At 39.4% G+C, this 20,467-nt stretch overlaps 1 protein-coding gene across 6 annotated transcripts in view; it reads right to left on the reverse strand.

Moving 5' to 3' along the window:
- nhsl2 (NHS-like 2) overlaps positions 1 to 20,467 on the reverse strand; it is a 79,340-nt gene that overhangs the window by 7,559 nt on the left and 51,314 nt on the right. For 5 of the 6 annotated variants that reach the window (XM_039668803.2, XM_039668802.2, XM_039668805.2 and 2 more), the window contains exons 2-4: positions 7,543 to 7,695; positions 1,577 to 1,719; positions 905 to 1,094 (exon numbers count right to left, since the gene is read on the reverse strand). In XM_039668803.2, the coding sequence (XP_039524737.2) occupies positions 905 to 1,094; positions 1,577 to 1,719; positions 7,543 to 7,695 (486 nt within the window). The remainder of the gene's footprint in view (positions 1 to 904; positions 1,095 to 1,576; positions 1,720 to 7,542; positions 7,696 to 20,467) is intronic. The other variant, XM_039668807.2, reaches the window with a different exon arrangement.

Genomic DNA, 20,467 nt, shown 5'->3' on the forward strand with positions numbered 1-20,467 from the left:
AAAACAAAATCTTTCGTCCTCCATCCCTGTTGCTCCCACCCATCGGCTATAATTCTCTCTCTCTCTCTCACTCATTCACTTTCTGTCTGTCTCTCACTCTATGCAGCTTTTTCTGCACCTCCTAGCGAAGCGAAGGAGGGAGAGCTGCATGTTGCCATGGCAACAGCTACCTGTTCATTATCTTTAGCGGGTGAAGAACAGCACCACTTTGGGAATCAGACTCCAGGCTGCCTAAACTCAGCATTATCTGTGTTTATGGATCCAACCAACTCTCCACTGTGTCCAGGCCAGAGAGGGGAACAGGAAGGTAGTCAATAGGGAGATTTAGAGAGATGGGTGTGTGACAGTTAAGAGCTGAGACAGAGGGAAGGAGAGCAAGAGCACCACTACAACACAAGCTTTAAACACACACAAAAAAGGGTGAAAGTTTGAGAAAGGAGCAAATGCTTTAACATTTAAAATACAAAATGTGAATGCAAGCAATCTAATCTGACGTGTAAACTCTTGAGAAAGAGAACATTATAATTAAGAAATGGGGTTGCCTGTGGTGATGTTGATGGTATGATTTGCAAGACCAAAAACATCCAGAACAAAGTGACCTAGAACTTTCTTATTGGGGATACACTATTGTTCAGTCTTTGTCATGCTTGAGTTTCTTTCCCCCAAAACTTGTACAGAACATCAGCTGTACACAATTTTAAAAAATCATACTCCATAATACACACACATTCCATTAAAAAAACTTTAATACAGCTAATAAAATGGGGAAATGTTGTAAACCATTAAGCAACGAAGTTCTTAACATGTCAATGACACCTTCAAACAGGTTGTATTTGTTAGACTCTAAAAAGACTTTATAGCATACAAATATACTCAACATGACGGTATTCCAAGTCACCTTTACCTGTGATCTCAATGGGTACAAGGTGAGCTGGAGTATGTCGGCCCAGGTACCAGCGAGGTTTCACTGCAACAGCTGGACTCAGTGAGGCATTCCAGCCAAGAAGGGACTTCTCTGAACCGCTGGGGGTCGGGTCCTGCGCCCGAACCCCTAAAGTTGTAGTCTCATCCTCACACACCTGCTTATTTGCAGGCTAAAGAGAGAAATAATTTGTATTTTTAATGAATTATGTAGTAATTCAAATGCTTAACCACTTCTGAATATGGATTTTGAGGTTTAGTAAGTATAATATACTAAAGTATTAAGTATAAATCTGCATGTATAGCAGAATTGGTAAATCTGGTACTAAAGAATGATAATCCATAGTTAATTCATTTATACTAATAAATAATTTCCTTTATATTCAAACACTGAGTTTGGGATATTATAATGTTTTAGTGTATTATTTTGGAGGATTTTTAAACCACTGTTTGTTTACGCACTCAAAACCACCAACTCAGAGAAGCCTGTAGCTGTTTCCACTCAGGGGACAAACCACATCTAATTAGATTTGCAAACTTTATAAAAAACATTAATGCTTTTTCAGCAAACAAACGAGTTTCAAAATACAGTGTCCTCAAAATGCTCAGTAAAACCCTACTTTCATTAGTGTAAGAGCTAAAAAGAAAGCATTACCACAAAAACGAACTCCGTCTTCTTGTTGTTGAGTGAGGAAGGGGATCGGCTGAGAGTGGTTGAAGTGTCCTCCGAGCTCTGAGAGGAAGGGTGTCTGAATGTCTGTCCTGTCACTCTGTTATCATACAACTGCTCCTCAAAATCTGAGTAGACACAGACACAACATGCTAGTTTTAAAGGTAGCAGCTAGCAGCACTAAGACACACACTGAAATCAATTAATGAAATCTCTCTCCCTCTTTGTCAGAAATGTTCCCTAGGGCTCTTGTAAACAGAATGATTACCATTGCATTCATTCCAAGGACTCCCCTCACAAGACCCCACCCCATTCTTGTAGCCATTTTAATCCCCCAAAACATTTTCTTTCACCCCTCCCACTATATACTCAGAAACACACACACACACAAACACTGTCCTTCACTTATCCAAGTCTCTATCCTTTACAGATCAATAACTGTGTACTGGTTTGGCTATACTCGTGAGAGTCGAACTTTCACTTATCAATGCCTTCAAATGTCAAATAGGGCCGGCTTGTGAGGACATTTAAGTTGTCCTCTACTTGAAAGGCTCATAAATCGGCCAAATCATGTTGTGATTTAACTCTAAAAATGTCGATGACAGGATTCTGTAAGGGTTAGTTTGAGGGGTAAGGTAAGAGTAAATGTTATTTTTAGTATAAAATGTTAATATTAGTATAAAAGCATTCAGCCTATCAATAATAGTCCTCAATAATATGGTCTGGGTCTGTGATTGTGGGGGGGTTGATCCCTCTTTTCCGAACTGGGATGCCGCACTCTAAGACTCGGGGTTGCCTAGCAATGGTGGGCTGTCTAAGACAATGGCATACCTCCGGAGTCAACAATAGCCCCAAGCCCCAAGCTTAGCCTCGTTGAGTATAGAGTCCTCTTCACATGCTGGGACAGAGCAGAACAGAGCACACATCTGAAATCTTAAACCTCCACTAAAATAAGAGTGAGACTACAGCAAATCTACAGCCTACAGCTGTGCATTGCCACATGCACAACTTTTCAATATCTGTTGGGATTTGATTTATCATGCCGAATGAAGATAGTTCTATTCCAGGAATGATACTTGACCAGATGGCTTTCAAATTGCCACTCTAATGAGATACACAGAAAGACAATCCTGCAGTTAGCCTAGTTCACACTACATGATTTTAAAATGTCGGGCTGAACTGTGCAGTTCACACTACATGACTTGCTCTCAGTGAAATCATGAGTGTTCAAGTTGTTTCTGTTCACACCACACAACACAACGTGATTGATCCACAACAGGAGGTAACTCACTACACGAGTATTAACAACGCACTACATAGAGATACAACCACGATCGGATGATAAGAGCATATCATTTGTGACTCAATGAGAGCTGTTTCAGTACTATAATACGGTCTAAATCCTGAAAATAATCAAACAAATAATGAGTTGACAACAACACGATTCTATCTGGTCTAGAAACCATGTTTTGTAACGAAAAACCACGCAATAAAACGAACCAGAAATGACGCGAAACTGCAGAGAAGAACACAACACGCGAATATGGACGTCAGACAGAAACTAGTGCTGCACACTGTTTGCTCGACGATCTGCTCTGAGAAAAAAAAATGCAAAAAAGAAAAAGTAAGATTTACCTGGTGTCCTCAACCCATGCGTTGCTATGATTGGCTGTACTCATGACATCACTGAGATTGAGTCGCGCGACTGCTCGAGATATCTAGCATGCTAGATATTTTTCTGAGCTCGGTGACTTGTCTGCGAGCTGTCTGCGAGCTGTCTTTGATGCGTTGTTGGCTCTTTCACACTAACTGATTGGCGAGCGTTAATCGTCCGCTAATCGCCCGCGATTTGCACGCGATAACACCCTGACTTGTCGGCGACTCAACGATTTGCAAATCGGGCTTAAATCGGGCTTAAAATCACGTAGTGTGAACTAGGTTAGACCTTAAGTTACTCAGGGAAACACTTGCTGAATGCTCTGCTAAGATTGATGGACCAAACCATGTAATCTGATGTGTAAAATCCCATGGAAAGCAAAGTAAAATATAAAAAAGAGGGTTGTGTTATGGAATACGTTATGAATAGTTTCCTGCAGCTGTAACAAGACCAAGTGTTTTGCCAAACACTGACCAACATGCAAAGCATTCCACACACAAACCACACAGCAAATTCCTCTTTAATATACATAACTAACCTAACTTTTCCAAACGCTGTGCTATATTAAAGCAATAACCTTCCTACTGTATCTACACTACCATTCAAGTTTGGGTTCTTTTATTCAGTAAGGATGCATTATATGTAAAGACTTTTCAGTTCCCATAAGAAATAATAATAAGAAATATTTCTGGAGTAGCAAATCAGCATATTAGAATGATTTCACTGTGACACTGAAGACTGGAAAATTCAGCTTTGCAAAAGATATTTTAAAATATATACTAAAATAGAAAAAAACGTTCCTTTTAAGTTGTAATAAAATTTTGCAATATTACTGTATTTTTAATAAAATAAATGAAGCCTCGGTGAGCACAGGAGACGTCTTTCATAAACATTAAAAAATCGTACCATCCTCTAACTTTTGAACGGTGTTGTGATCTTAAAAATTTCAGCAAAGTTAATCATGCTAATTTAAATGTATGCACAAGGTTAGATACAACGGATGCAGCTATGTAAGTGAATACTACTAAATACTAAACTAAGTTCCAACCAAGAGAGAAAAAAGTCAACTAGATAGTCAGAACTCACCAAAACAGTGGTTGGATCACACAAGCCTCTGTGGACGGGTAGGCTTCAAAGACCATATCAAAACTTCAAAGATGATGTACAGTATGGGAGAGGGTAGAAGCAACAGGGAGAATGAGTTTGTGTGTGTGTGTGTGTGTGAGTGAGTGAGAAGAGAAGGTATTTCATTCAAACATACCCTCCCTTCCCTGACCTGATCTTGGGCCAGTCAGTAAAACTAATGGGACTCTAAATCTCCATTCATATCAGCCAATCAAATGGCTCGTCTAGACAAGATGCCAACCACTCAAGCGTGTATGAGTGGTCATGAATGACCTCAAAGCATTGCCTAACAAGATGCTCACTAAAAAACCAACCATTTATTAAATATGGGTCACTCCTTGTCTTGTGTATGCAGTAGAGAAGTGGAAGAGGTCAAGAGCAACAATACCCCTTTTCTTGTCAATTTGGGCAGTTTGTGTCTGGGCAGAAGCTTAAGCACTATGAATGCCTATCTCTTCAATGTTACTGGGTCTCTTAGTTTGCAAACATAATGAGTACACTCTAAAAAATGCTGGGTTGTTTTAACCCAACTTTGGGTCAAATATGGACTAACCCAGCCGTTGGGTTAAATTTTTACATTACATTTTTAACCCAACATTTCGGGTTTGTCCATATTTGACCCAAAATTGGGTTAAAACAACCCAGCATTTTTTAGAGTGTATGACAGCGAAAGTTAACCCAAGTGAAAATATTTGAAATGTATTCCCTTTTTCAATACACTGCTGTTCATGCTATCCTCACACACACATACACACACGCTTTAGTTTTCTCTGTTATGCTGATGATACTACTAACAAAAATGGTACTTTCTTTAAATATATTAAAAGTATATTAAAAAAAAATCTATTATAATATAATAATTTTTAGGAAATTATAAATAGGGGAACATGCAACAAAAAAGATCAAAGCAACCAACTACAGTATATCAATATACAAATGTATAGGCACATATTCATGGTCAACCACATAAGCTGCCAATTAGCCTTTAGATAAAATGTGACGTACTTTTGCAACTAATTGAGCTTTCCAAAACAAGTCCTGTGTTTACCACATGTCCGAATTACATTGTTCTGAAAGGTGCAGGAAATAAATATCTAATGCCTGCTACAGACAGTGCAATTTCAGCAATCCTATAAGATCATTACAAATCACTCTGTACGACATGGATCTAACAAACAAAAGCCATGTATGTGGACTGTACGATGATGACAACTATTGAATCGCAGACTACGGCGCAAGTTAGTATGGAAGAATAAAATGTCATCAGCATGCGCTACTGGTAAACAAATAAAGCAAGATGGATCGCACTTCGGAAATTGTGTTTATTATGTGCGCTGAAAAAAGAGGAAGGAGAATATGGACACGGTCATGGCTAGGGAGAAGAGGCCAATTTGGCATGACAATTTTATAAATGGAGGCAAGTAGTTTTAAGTTTTAACACCATGTCAGGTTGATCAATATGCCACTTCATTTTGCAGTTGTATTGGCTATTCAGCAGACATAAATTGTAGCATCCAACACACTTTAAGATGATCACTGTCAGAAAATGATTGCAGGCTATCTTTGGTCGCATGATGTAATCCTTTGGTTGTCTTTGATTCACTCTCTCTGGACCACCGTTTAGGAGTCGCGACCACAGAAGGTCATCTTTAGTCTAGGACAGCCCAAAATCGTACAATGTGTACCAGGCATATTCAAATTAAATGACCCATCATTGATCAGCTCTACCAAACTTGATTCTCTTTTTTTCCATGAATAAACAAACACTGTTAAGTTGTCTTGATTGATATTGTGAAGCAGCTTTGATACAATCTGTAATGTGAAAAGCGCTATATAAATATATTTGACTTGACTTGACTTGACCAGGCAAATAGAAGATATTCTGTCAGGCCGTAACCACCATAGACATTGAGGGGGAGAATGTTCAACTATTCAATGTCTGAATAGTCAATGGGTTTCTAAGTCTTAAAGGAGCTGTATGCAAGATTGTGGCCAAAACTGGTACTGCAATCACTTTCAAATTAGGGTGTATCTCCGCCTTCCTCCATGACTCGAGGACCAGATATGCTGCAGTTTCCAGCAGGAACTTAGGCTGCTACAAGAAGCTTCCAATTGCAAGTGACAAGTCCTTCACTGTGAGTTTTTTGGGAGTTTCGCAACGTTAGATTTTTTTTATCCGATTCCAACATGTTTGTATCTGCACCTGTGGTAACTAGAGAAGAGCTGGCAACCCAAATGCTGCAACACTACTGAATCCGTGATTGGTAGATCGGTGGAGGGTGACGCATCAGAACAAAACTTGACAACATCAACATCAGTCAAGGGCTGCGACTTCACTTTTTAAATGACAAAATCCTGGCCGGACTACTGTTGTCAGAGATGTAAGCATTTGAAATGAACATGATTCTTAATGTCTAGTGACATATCAGGGAAAATGTATGATTAATTGAAATGAATTTCTTGCATACAGCTCCTTAAAACTTTTCTTGCTCCATTCAGTCTTCAAATTTGGCTACATCCTTGAATGGCAGACGGGCATATGCAGTGGCAAATTGCTGTTTATGCACATAGCACAGTGCCACACATTCATAAACACTGACCACCCACTCACATTGTTTAAGCAACAGCTGCCCAGTCGATCTGATTTTAAACCAGAATAGCATCTCATACCTCACAGAAACATATTAATAGCTGACATCAAACAAGAAAGAGATAAAAGAGGGAAATTTAACCATGTACAGTCGCACACACACACACACACACACACACACAGTGACAAGAGTCAAGAGCATTGACATATTCATTCAGCGAATGAAAAAGCCAAAAGAGAAAGGGAGACTGTATTCTCTACAGATGGAAATTAATCTAATGGATCACAAGGAAGGACGAAGTATGAGTCAGAAATAGAGGGGGAACGATGGGAGACGAGGGGAGGGAAAACATGAGGATGCTCGGAGGAAAAGAAAAACAAATAGTGGCTCTCTTACACGCATTGGGAAACACAGAATGGGAATGGATGTGGAAGATATTCGCAGAGAGCACGCATGCAAGGAAAATCAAAACACACACCCACAAAAACAAAACGAAAACACACAGGCAGATTCAGGCAGGCAGGGATGACGGTGGCACCGAAACACACAGACGAAGCGCCTGCAGCTGACTCTCTTACCTTGAAGCAGACTCTGTAGGTTCAGCTGAGCCTCCTGGTGCAGTTCCTGCACACACTCCGGCCTACTCCACGAGCCGAACACATTCACATGCTGTTGCCATGACGATTGGAAGTGGGCCGTTCGTTTGCTCTCTGAGTCCAAGTTGGTGGCGGCTGGCAGAGAGAGAGAGTCAGAGGGAGGGGAGAAGAACAAGAGATACAGATAGAAGGAGGAAGTGAGAGCAAGAGAAAAGGAGAGAGAGAGAGATGCAGAAAGGAGGGGAGAAAAAAGATACATAAATAAAAACTGATATAATTTGCATATCTTTTTATATATATATGCCTACTACGGCAGCAGGAGAGTTGGAGACATCCAACCAAGCAACTGCACACTAGATTTGCGATACTTTAACCATGACAATTAATGAATCACAAACCTAATATGTTTTTCTGTCTGACAAATTATACTGGAGACCCAACAGAAAGAGCATGCATTAATAGAGCGAACAATGTTTTTTTCTCTTTTGGTTTATGGTAGAGCAGCAGCATCTGTAGACTTAAGGCCCGTTCACACCAAGGATGATAACTATAATGATGAAAACAATAAATTATTAATAATTGTTCCAATTCTATGAGAATAGGGAAGTCCACACTCCACACCACAACTACCTAAGAGGAATGATATCGTTGGAATTAGTTTCAGAACGTTGTTTTTCCAGCAGAATCCACTGACTTTAAAGAACTCAAGCATTTAAAGGTCTCATGACATGAAATGTTCACTTTCTGAGGTTTTTTAACATTAATATGTGTTCCCCTAGCCTGAATATGTTCCCCCAGTGGCTAGAAATTTCAATCGGTGTAAACTGAGCTTTGGCTTTTTTCTCTGCCTTTGAGAAAATAAAAAGCTCAGATGCGCTGATCTTGAATCTCCCCTCTATGATGTCATACAGAGGAAAGGTAACCTCCCTTTTCTCTGCTTTGCCCACTCAGAGAATCTGGCTCGCCCATGAGAAAATGAGCTAGGAAGTACGAACGCGCGATTTGAGTTTTTTTGATCAGTGTTCGGATGTATAACCCCAAATCAGAAAAAGTTGGGCCATTTTGTAAAATGCAATAAAATCAAGAATCTGTTATTTGTTCATTCTTTTTAACCTTTTTTAAACTAACAGTTAAAAGTTAAAAAGTTAAAAGTTTTCCAATGTTTTCACTGACTATTTATTTTGTAATTTTGTCAGCTAATAAAAGGTTAAATGGAATGAACAAATCACGGATTCTTGATTTTATTGCATTTTACAAAATGTCCCAACTTTTTCTTATTTGGGGTTGTACAAATGAACACAAAAGTATTTTTTAGTTCCTTCATCAGAGCCTCTGAAGAAACATCATTTTATTTTCTCTGGAAACTGTTTCCTCAACTTGGGCCAATACAGAGCAGAACTTTTACCATTTTTGAATCCATTCAGCCGATCTCCGGTTCTGGCGGTACCACTTTTAGCATAGCTTAGCAAACATCATTGAAGTGCACAAGACCATTAGCATTTCTCAGAAAAAAATGACCAAAGTGTTTAGATATTTTTCCTATTTAAAACTTGACTCTTCTATAATTATATTGTGCACTAAGACCGACGGAAAATGTAAAGTTGCGATTTTCTAGGCTGATATGGCTAGGAACTATACTCTCATTCCTCCGTAATAATCAAGAAAATTATCATCAGGAAACTTCACTGTCGTACCATGAGTGCAGCAGGCGTAATGTTATGACGCAGCGCCTGAAAATAGTGCCCAGCTTCCAACGTGACCGGGACTAAGTTTGTGTAGTCATTACGCCTGCTGCACTCATGGTACGGCCGTGAAGTTTCTTGATTATTACGCATTCCTAGTCATATCAGCCTAGAAAATCGCAACTTTACATTTTCCGTCTGTCTTAGTGCTCGATGTAACTATAGAAGAGTCAAGTTTTAAATAGGAAAAATATTGAAGCACTTTGGTCATTTTTTTGGGAGAAATGCTAATGGTCTTGTGCACTTCAATGATGTATGCTAAGCTATGCTAAAAGTGGTACCGCCAGAACCGGAGATCGGCTGAATGGATTCAAAAACGGTAAAACTCAACAGTTTAACTCTGGGGGAGTTGTAAAATGAGCATATTTCCCAAAAAAAAGTGGAGTATCCCTTTAAGCAGCAGCAGCAGCATTATATTTTACATGCTCACCGCAGCATGCATGTCTACATGTCTACGCACTTGCTCTGAAGCAGCAGCGTAGCAGAACTAGTCTGACCAAATGCATTAACATGTCATATATGAATATTTGAACATGTCATATTATTTCAATATTTAACATGTCATATTATTCAATATTTGACCTGTGAAACTTATTTTGGTAAACAAAAAAGAATCAGAATAAGAGATTAATTTGTGACTGATAGACATGTCTCACATTAAAGTTTTAATGCAATGGTGAGGGCAAAATGATTGATTTTTTTTTTTTTTTACACTTTTATAATCCTGCATACCAACAAGACATCTTCATTTAAAGCTTACTGCCAGAGAGCAGAGAGATAGAAAACGACACTGATGAAAAAGAACGCTCACTTGTCTCCCGAGAGGTTAACTGAGCACACTTAATTACAACTTCAGCACTAGTTCTCCAAGAGGAAATTAATATGCTATTTTTTTCCTCTTACGCAACTCTGACTGATCTTCAAAGCATAAAGATTTATGGAATTCAAAGCAAAGTCAACATGTTGAGCATCAGGACAAACAGAAGGGGCTATATAAAAAAAAATTGGTGTATAAACAATTTTCACTAAAAAATGGCTAGTAAACTTCACAATGAATTACAAAGAAATAGCAAGTAAAACATTACATTTTTTTATAAAGAATGAAACAGTGTTTTCTTGTAAAACATAGTCCAATGATGTTTTTAATGTTGTTGTTTTTTAACTTTATTGACGGTGTAGGAGGGCTGTATAGGAATGAGAAAATAAGGTGAACGACTAGTTAGCTTGGGCTGATGTTCTAGAAGTCATTCACAGTAAGTCTTCTGACTGGATCAGACACACAATACTTTTAAGATACAAATCTAGACTCAGCCAACCTACATCTACATTTGATTTTGGGGTATCAGTAAAATACAATCAATCCACAGAGAAAAAAAACAAGAAAAAAACAACTGACTCTTACTTCCATAGTGGTCAACCGCAGTAAGATTAAGGAAACAATCTCATGTTAGGTGTAAAATCTTTCCATGTTTCCATTTCCTGCTGCAGCATCTGAACTCCACTGTACTCATTCACACACTGCCATTAAAGGCACACTATGTAGGAATCCTATTTTTGTCAAACAGCGAAGTACTTTTATTTAACGTTGCTGTCGTAAATACCTCTCATGCAGAGCGTCTCTGCACCATAGATTGACAAAAATGTGATATTGCGATATCGATAATGAATATTGCGATATCGATATTAATTTCGATATTTTTAAACGGATGTAAAACTACAAAAGTTATTGGAAAACGCATCAAAAAGATTAATAAATAAAACAAGTTTTCTTACAACATAAGATTTATTTCAACTGACAGTCATATTGGACTGGTACAGCATTAATAAATAGGCCTAAATAATATGTCAACAGAACAGGACATGTTAGTTGTGTACACTACAGTGTAAAAGATAATAAATAAATAGCAAGTCTACAGAACACACTATGCAACATAAACCCCACTATATGCGTTTTCTTTGACCGGATAGCTATCTGATCGTGAAAAGACCAGCTGTAATGCCCTGTGAAACGTATTTGTGACGTATTTGAATCTAATCGCTTAAACCACTTCAGGAGGTGGTCTGGGCCGCATTTCAGTTGAAACTGGACAAATGTAAATGCATCTCGTTATTGAATAAACCACATATGTAAAATGTACTCCTTCCAAAAACGCTAACAAATGAGAACGTTACAGGCTTGTCATGTTATGGCTAGATATGACGACGCGCGCGACTACAACACGCATCACCGCAGATGAGCAGCTGCTGAACATTTACTTTTCATCAAGCCAACGCGCAAACTATCAAAGTAAAAGTAAGTCGCAGACGCTTTTCACAGTTATCTTCATTAAAAGTAAATAAACGAACTGACCTTATTTTACCTGATGATCATAAAACGCAGCTCATAACTGTTCCTTTCGGTGACGTGCACTTCATTAAATCTGCATATAGTGCGGGAATTGAAGATCGTATTTTTTTGATAAATCAGATAGCTATCCGATTCAGTGAAAACGCATGAAGTTGCCAGGTGGACCGTGGCCTGATGTACTTGTGCGCTGGTGTGCGCGTCGAGCCGGCAAGTGTGTGTGTGTGTTTGTGTGTGTGGGACTATGTGGTTGGAGAGCAAGGGAGAAGTGAGAGAGTGACGGCGGTTAGCTTTGGAGCGAGTAGCGACTTTATATTGCGAAAAACAAAGAGTCTCTCCTGTTCTTTCTGACCACTGTGGGAAATCTGTAGCATGAAAAGTTAAACCTCTCTTGATTTAATATTGTTTATGGAGAAGGAGAATCAAGAAATGAGTCGGGGGGAAATGCAACGGTGCATGTCGGACCAGACGCATCATAAACAAAATATTGCGTAAATATCGCGACACTTTCGATATGGATATCGAGCAACGTGATATCGCGATAACGATATTGATTCGATATATCGTGCACCCCTAACGTAGTGTCCGTGATGTCACCCGTGGGTTTCTGAAGAGCGTTTTTGAACCCTAAAGTGGGCGGGGCCAGCCGTAACCATCTTGGCAGCGCGTCAGCCCTTGGCAGGATGTGGGTTGAGCTGAGGTGCTATTTTTCGCTGATTGTTCTCTCCATACTCGACAATAACGAAATCCAACGGAGTGGGCGAAGGTATGCGTGTATTAAATTGTATGAAATAATCCCGAAAAAACCACGAACACGACAGAGATGGCAAGTACAGCAACTGCTGCAATTAGCTGAGAGTTACGTTAACAGACAGCAGACAAACGACCACAATCCACCTGTCACTCAAGAGGCCACGCCCTTAATTATGCAGGCTTAATATAATTTAAACGCATGAGTTGTGAAAAAATTCATAAAAAATTCAATTCATACTCTTTTGATTTCACCGGAATGAATAGAGAGGACATGCCCCACCCGTCCCACCCACAAATTACACTTATTTGCTTTTTCCATCGCCGAGTATCACGTCTGAAATGCGCGCAAGTGTCGCGCAAGTGGCATTCGTAGATCGACTGGTAGAGACTATTTTTCAAAGATGGCTTCATCCTGTATTCGCGAAGTTGACTGTGTGTATAAAATATCTTCTTATTAAACTGTTTGGACACTGACAAAGTTCTCAATGCTTCGGTTTGAATGTAGGGACCCTTATTATGCTGTCGTGTTAGTGTGGGGCTATTTTGAGCCTTGTTAGTGGTAATAACAAGCGATTTTTATTTGTCATTACTCTATGCCCTATATACTAGCGTTATACTAGCGTTATAGGCTAAACTGTTTTTAGAGATAAAACAATTTACATTCGGCAATCATGAAAACAAATCTCAGATAACGGTTGACTAGGTAGCAATATGTAATTAGACCAAAGGTTCATTTTGCGCCGGAGTTGTCCTTTAAGGTACAATTCTTGCATAGTGTGCCTTTAATTAGCCCAATGTTCTCATTTTAGTTAGTGGATTATTAACGTGCATGGGCTGAATCTTTGAACAACATGACATTAAACATGGCATGATGTCTCTACATGACGACTCTAATGACAGAAGCTATTTTTTGGCTTTTTCACATGCAGAAATAGCATGTCATGCAGGCCATAATTATATCATGCTGTGTTGATTCAAAGCATATTTTGTATATTTTGGTTATAGGAGGCCTGCCTCCAGAAACTCTAAATAATGTATTCGTTTTTCATGTTTGTTTGCTCTTCCAAGTGGCATATCCAGCTAAAAGACAACGGCCAAGATACACAAAGAGAAACGACCAGGCTGCTGCTGTTACCCACTTTAACATTTATAGGCATTTTGTCTCAACTCTTCTCACTGTGCATAATGTATCCGGAGGATATTTGTCAGACTTGTCTGCTGCTACAACATCACATAAACAGCACATAAAGTGCCAAAAGTTGAGAATACTTTGTAAATAAAGCCTTCCAAAAATACTCAGTAATCTCACATACAGTATGCCTTCATCTAGGGGTTCAGAAGAGATCTCAACAATGTCTCAAACTGTGCTCAGACCAGCCAAATTTAGCTGCAGACACTATTTTAAAATAATTCAGTTTGAACTTAAATAGTTTTCATCAAAGTTCTCAGCTGTATAATTTTAATATATGTCTCCAATATCTACAATGAATATATTTTAATATACTGTAATTTACTAAATTAATATTTCAATAAGACATAACTCTCCCGAGGGATAGGTGTAAACATGTATACTATTTATAATTAAAGGAATAGTTCACCCAAATGTGAGGGGAATTAAAAAATTATTTTTACTACACATCACGTATGTTTAGAAACATGATGATAAAAGCTTGCACATATCCAATATGAGTAAAAAAGAATACTCTTGTAAAAGAGTGTTAGTGCACTAACACCCTCACCAACCCGTATCGGCTTGCACAGTTCTCTCACATACACGCAGGAATCAAATCTTGTTTTTGCTCTGTGATCGTACAGAGAGTGCTGCCAAAAGCAATTACTCTCACAGGATAATTGTAGTGGCATGAATCCCAATCCAAACTCTCTCTCTACCTTCACCCAATCTTGCCCTCTTTTCTTTCACTGATGTGTGAGATTGAACCCTTTCCACACCGTCAAGCAGGACTAGAGCCCTTGATGGGTTTTTTACTGGCTGCACATTGAGAATGTACATAGCAGCACCGAACGTGAGGCGATAGTGATCTAAAAATGTCTGACGGAGTTAAGGGCTGTTTCATAACAACATCACCACCACACCTGGACAAGCACCAATAAGAAACTGTGAAACACTGCAGTGAATGAAGGTGATTTACACCAGCAGATGGTGTGTACTAGACAAAAGCAATCTCAGTCCTCAAAGTGATCGTATAAAACAGACGCTCAATTAATTAAATCGATCAGCAAATGATGAAAACACTAACAACCGTTCTCAGCTGCCACATCTGCAAAGGAACATTCGGCTGAGGTTTGGAAACTAAGATGCAAGTATGAGATCAACACATAAAGCATAAGCCAGGCTTGCATCCTACAGTACCATGGACACAGCTCATATTTATGGAAATGTGTCTCTCTGTTGTCTTTATATCCAAGGTGACTGTATGTACAGTGTGATGGAGCAGCCGTGAGCACAGAGTGAAAAACTCTTATACTGGATCTCTATATCTTACTACATTTTGAAGACAAAGCTGTCTTTTCTTTCCTGTGTTGATGCATTTTCGATTGAAATGGGAAGATGGGCTAGACATATCACAGCTACATTTGATAGCTTGTACCTTGGACAAATGTAATTAAGACACTTTCAAAATGAATTTCAGCCACATCATACTTAGTCCAAATAACGAAATTATGTACAAGAGTTCACTTCACTCAACTGACGACACAAACAAACCATGATTTGCTACTTGTTATTGCTAAAGAAGGCAGATGGTATTTACATTTTAAAGGGAGAGACATTCTTATATGGATGTAGAATAGAATAGGATGGATGGATGGATGGATGGAGAAGAGAATAGGATTGATGGATAGATGTAGAATAGGATGGATGGATGGATGGATGGATGGATGTAGAAGAGAATAGGATGGATGGATGGATGTAGAATGTAGAATTAGATGAATGGATGGATGTAGAATAGAATAGGATTGATGGATGGATGTAGAATAGGATGGATGGATGGATGGATGGATGGATGGATGGATGGATGGAGAAGAGAATAGGATGGATAGATGTAGATTGTAGAATTAGATGAATGAATGGATGTAGAATAGAATAGGATTGATGGATGGATGGATGTAGAATAGAATAGGATGGATGGATGGAGAATAGAATGGCATTGATGGATGGATGGATGGATGGATGTAGAATAGAATAGGATGGATGGGTGGATGGATGGATGGATGGATGGATGGATGGAGAAGAGAATAGGATGGATAGATGTAGATTGTAGAATTAGATGAATGAATGGATGTAGAATAGAATAGGATTGATGGATGGATGGATGTAGAATAGAATAGGATGGATGGATGGAGAATAGAATGGCATTGATGGATGGATGGATGGATGGATGGATGGATGGATGGATGTAGAATAGAATAGGATGGATGGGTGGATGTTGAATAGGATGGATGTAGAATAGAATATGATTGATGGGTGGATGTAGAATAGAATAGGATGGATGTAGAATAGGATGGATGAATTGCTGGATGGATGGATGTAGAATAGGATTGATGAATGGATGGATGGATGGATGTAGAATAGGATGGATGGATGGATTGATGTAGAATAGAATAGCATTGATGGATGGATGGATGGATGGATGTAGAATAGAATAGGATTGATGAATGGATGGATGGATTGATGTAGAATAGAATAGCATTGATGGATGGATGGATGGATGGATGTAGAATAGAATAGGATTGATGGATGGATGGATGGATGTAGAATAGAATATGATTGATGGAAGGATGCATGTAGAATAGGATGGATGGATGGATGGATGTAGAATAGAATAGCATTGATGGATGGATGGATGTAGAATAGAATAGGATTGATGGATGGATGAAGAATAGAATAGGATGGATGTAGAATGGGATGGACGGATGGATGGATGGATGTAGAATAGAATAGGATTGATAGATGGATGGATGGATGTAGAATAGAATATGATTGATGGATGGATGGATGTAGAATAGAATAGGATGAATGTAGAATAGGATGGATGTAGAATAGGATGGATGGATGGATGTAGAATAGAATAGCATTGATGGATGGATGGATGGATGGATGGATGGATGTAGAATAGAATATGATTGATGGATGATGAAGAATAGAATAGGATGGATGTAGAATGGGATGGACGGATGGATGGATGGATGTAGAATAGAATAGGATGGATATAGAATAGAATAGGATGGATGTAGAATAGTGGATGGATGTAGAATTGGATGGACTCTACTCTCACACACAACAGAGGCATAATTTTTCTCATGGCCACAATCTCACCACATGAGTTAGCACACTCAGAATCCATGACACCTCCTCCATTCCACATGTTTTCCACAGAAACATGGCACTGAGTGTTGTGAGGCTGTGATGTGTTTGCATATGCTGCAGTGTTGCTCCCAGCAGTGCTGACTGTGTGACTGCCGCTTCACCCCTCCCCGTCTGTTTCCTCCGGTGCCAGTGAGCGTGTGTGAACGACAAGTGCTGAAAGACAGACTATTAGTGAAAGTGTGTCTATGTGTCAGTGTGTCTGATAAACAAACATGCACAAGCTCACACACTTCCCAAAGAGGAAGTGTGCAGAGGAAAGGAAATGTGACCACTAGCCTAGTGCAGTTAATCTTTCCCTGATCCTCCTCTCGTCCTCTCCAATACTCTACCCCTCATATACCATTCGGCCTTATCCATCTACTCATGTTCCACTGAACATAAAGAGTACAAACTGTCTTGCAGATGAGTCCCAAATGTGGTTGCATTATTCATAAGAGTGAATATTAGACAGGCATTACAAAACACTTTGACAAGAGGCTGCAGCACTGATTGGAAAAGCTGTTTTTCTGTTTATTGACAGAATAAAATGGCAGTGATTCATTTTTATTAGGCCTGACCTTTATTCAAAATGACACATGGCTGAAGTGTGTTTGTGCACAACAAACAAACAGAATATGAATATAATGATTGCTTTTCAATATTTTTCTAATATAATATAAGGAAAGTTGACAGTCAATCAGAATCCACCCAACCTTAAAGAGCTAAAGCATTTAAAGTGGCAGATGACATAACTGCAGCATATGCTTATTATAAAAAGAAGCTTGTCATCCATTGGTGCATGTGAGCACTAAAATATGTCTCATTGTAGTTACCGTTCTCGGTGTGCACAAGCCTTTACTGCATGTACTGTACCCATACCTTTATTTCTGCACTATGGAAACAATTTCTGCACTTGAGAACATAGAGTTAAGGTTAGGGACAGGTTTCGTGGTTTAGTTTACGGGTTGGTTAAAGTGTAAGGGAAGGGCCAATCGTAATTATAGATGGGATAACACAAATTATTTAAAGGTGCAATATGTAACTTTTCTTCTGTGAATCCTTGAATGAATCCTTTTTTAGTGCCTGTGTGTGAAGGGGTTGTAATCACACATTACAATGATCCACTTGTCGGGTTTTGCTATTACCTCTGAAGGCCAGTATTCCTATTTCTATGTGAAGTATCCGGATCGGATTTTCTGCAAAATCCATCAGATGTGACGTGCATGCGCGCTCCCGAGCCTCTCGCCTTTTTATATACAGTCTATGCGACGGCACTGGAGCTGACGACATGGAGTCTGATAACACCCAAAAAACTCCTGCCTCCAGGCACAACACACACTCCAACACACACTTACTCCACATAAACATAAAAAAACAAACATTTATCTGCAGAAGCTCGTCAGGCCAAACGTGAATCGGATCGACTTTTGATTTATGGAGAGACCTCCGCTAATTGTATTGTGATAAATTACAAGTTTTTAGATATGCTGAAATAATGGTAAACTAATGAAATAGCAAGGTAAACTACAACATACTGTATATGAGACATGAAATGAATACAAAAGACTGTTCCAGGATAACAAGAAGTAGGTACTTTAGGATGTAACTTCTATTTCATGTACTAGATCTACTGACTAACGTCACTCATCCCACTACTATCATATTGTTTATAATACACATTTCCAGACATGTTCAGTACAGTAATGTTACTTCCTACGAACTTACTGTTACACTGAAATTGTTCAGTTTAGTTCACTAACCGTTTTCGTTATCATATTATTCATTCACCTATGTTGACATTGCTGATTGTGAAAGATACACGAATAGTTAGTGAAATGCCTTATGCTAGATAACACCACAAATGTAACGTTATCATGGTACGAGCATGGAGCATTAGTTCAGTCAAGCTGATAAAATTATCCTATTATTGTAACGTTGCAGTGGGAGTTTACATGAGTTTCCAGCATGTTTTGTGATGCTTTCTCCGGTGTGTTGAAAGTCTAAGTGTGGCCATGTACCATGAGTGCTCGCTCTTGTGTTCTAGCACACGCAAGAGCACAAGCACTCTTGTAAAAATTGGTTGCAATCTGAAACATCACCGATAGAGGCCGCAAAAAAATACATATAGCACCTTTAAGCTGTAATTACATGAAGGTATTTTTTTACAATGTGAACACATATGTACACAATAAATGTATTGTTGATTATTATTATTAATTTTAAATGTTAGTCCATAGTAGCTAAACACACTATTTATGTCAAAATCTGAAATTACATCCTTCATCTGATAGCCACACATCCTTTACAGCACTGGAATGAAACACACATGAACAGTACTTCAGTAAACACTAAAAGCATGGTTGGCAAATACACTGTCCCATATGATTTACATGGAGAGTTTGGTTCTAAATGTCTTCACCTTGTAAATAGCCTAAGTAGCAGAATCAGATCACACATTCACTCAAAGTGGGATAATGTGTTTCTCACAGGTCCTCTTCTCAGGGGGGATACATGCTAAACCGATGAGAAAATCACTTTAAGGAAAAGGCTGTGTCACTAGCAGTAAAAAGAGTTTAAAGAACAGACAGTACAACCTCTGACAGCCTGTGTGAAGGAGAAAGCAGATAGCAGGATGAAGCAGATATATGTACGTACTGTATACAAGCTGACAAAATGTTTGAAATTCCCAACAGAAAGTCCAGCGCTCTGAAGCAGAGAGTTAGTGTCCAAGCATGAGTGGGCTAGAAATTACTCAATCAAAACGACAGGCAAGAGACATTCTCCCCAGAAAAACAGAATGAGCTCACTCAAATGCTGTGAACTTTTGTCCAATTTCCGCTTTTATTCGAGTTTGGTGGTGGCTGATGGGGATTAATGTTGTACAGTCATACTGTGGTGTCAGAGCCAAAGCCTGATCTCCTGCTTATAGCAGTTAGCACCATTATAACTCTCATTTGGTGAAGCTTTATGTCCAAACAAGGAATGAATCACACTGGCTACCAGCATTTCGGCTAAGAAAACGTCTCGGTTACGTATGTAACCCTCGTTCCCTGAGTAGGGAACGGAGACGTTACGTCAGAAGTGACGGAGATTGGGGGTTTCGCATAGAAAGCCAATCCTCTTCGAGTATTAAAACACGAGCCAATGGCATGCAATGCCTTGGGGCTGCGGAAATTTGCATAGCGTACTCCGCCCTACTCCGTGAGTATAAAAGGAGGAAGTGAACGCAACCGCAGTATGTCTTCGCTGAGGAGCCAAGACTGAACTCGGCCTCTACCCAGCGATACAGCAGAAGTGGCAGGGAGACGTAACGTCTCCGTTCCCTACTCAGGGAACGAGGGTTACATACGTAACCGAGACGTTCCCTATCGTAGTCACTTCGAGTTACGTCAGAAGTGACGGAGATTGGGGGTCTGTGCCATCACGCCATCTTCAAGCTGTCTTCCAGTGCCCTGCGAAAGACTGAACCCCCGAGCCTTACCTCTTTTTTTTTTTTTTTTTTTTTTTTGGGGATCCGACTTTGACACAGGATTACCAAGGTACACTGGGAAACATATCCCGAAGGGGACATGCTACCAGCTGCCTACCGAAGGGAGGACTTAAGAATACACATATGGCCACATAGGAACGCATATGGAACACTGGAGTACCAACCGCAGGTGGCTACTGATTTAAACTCCAGGGGTGGCAGATGGCTTGCCA

Source organism: Pimephales promelas, chromosome 1, assembly GCF_988280905.1.
Source record: "Pimephales promelas chromosome 1, fPimPro1.hap1.1, whole genome shotgun sequence".
NCBI lineage: Eukaryota > Metazoa > Chordata > Actinopteri > Cypriniformes > Leuciscidae > Pimephales > Pimephales promelas.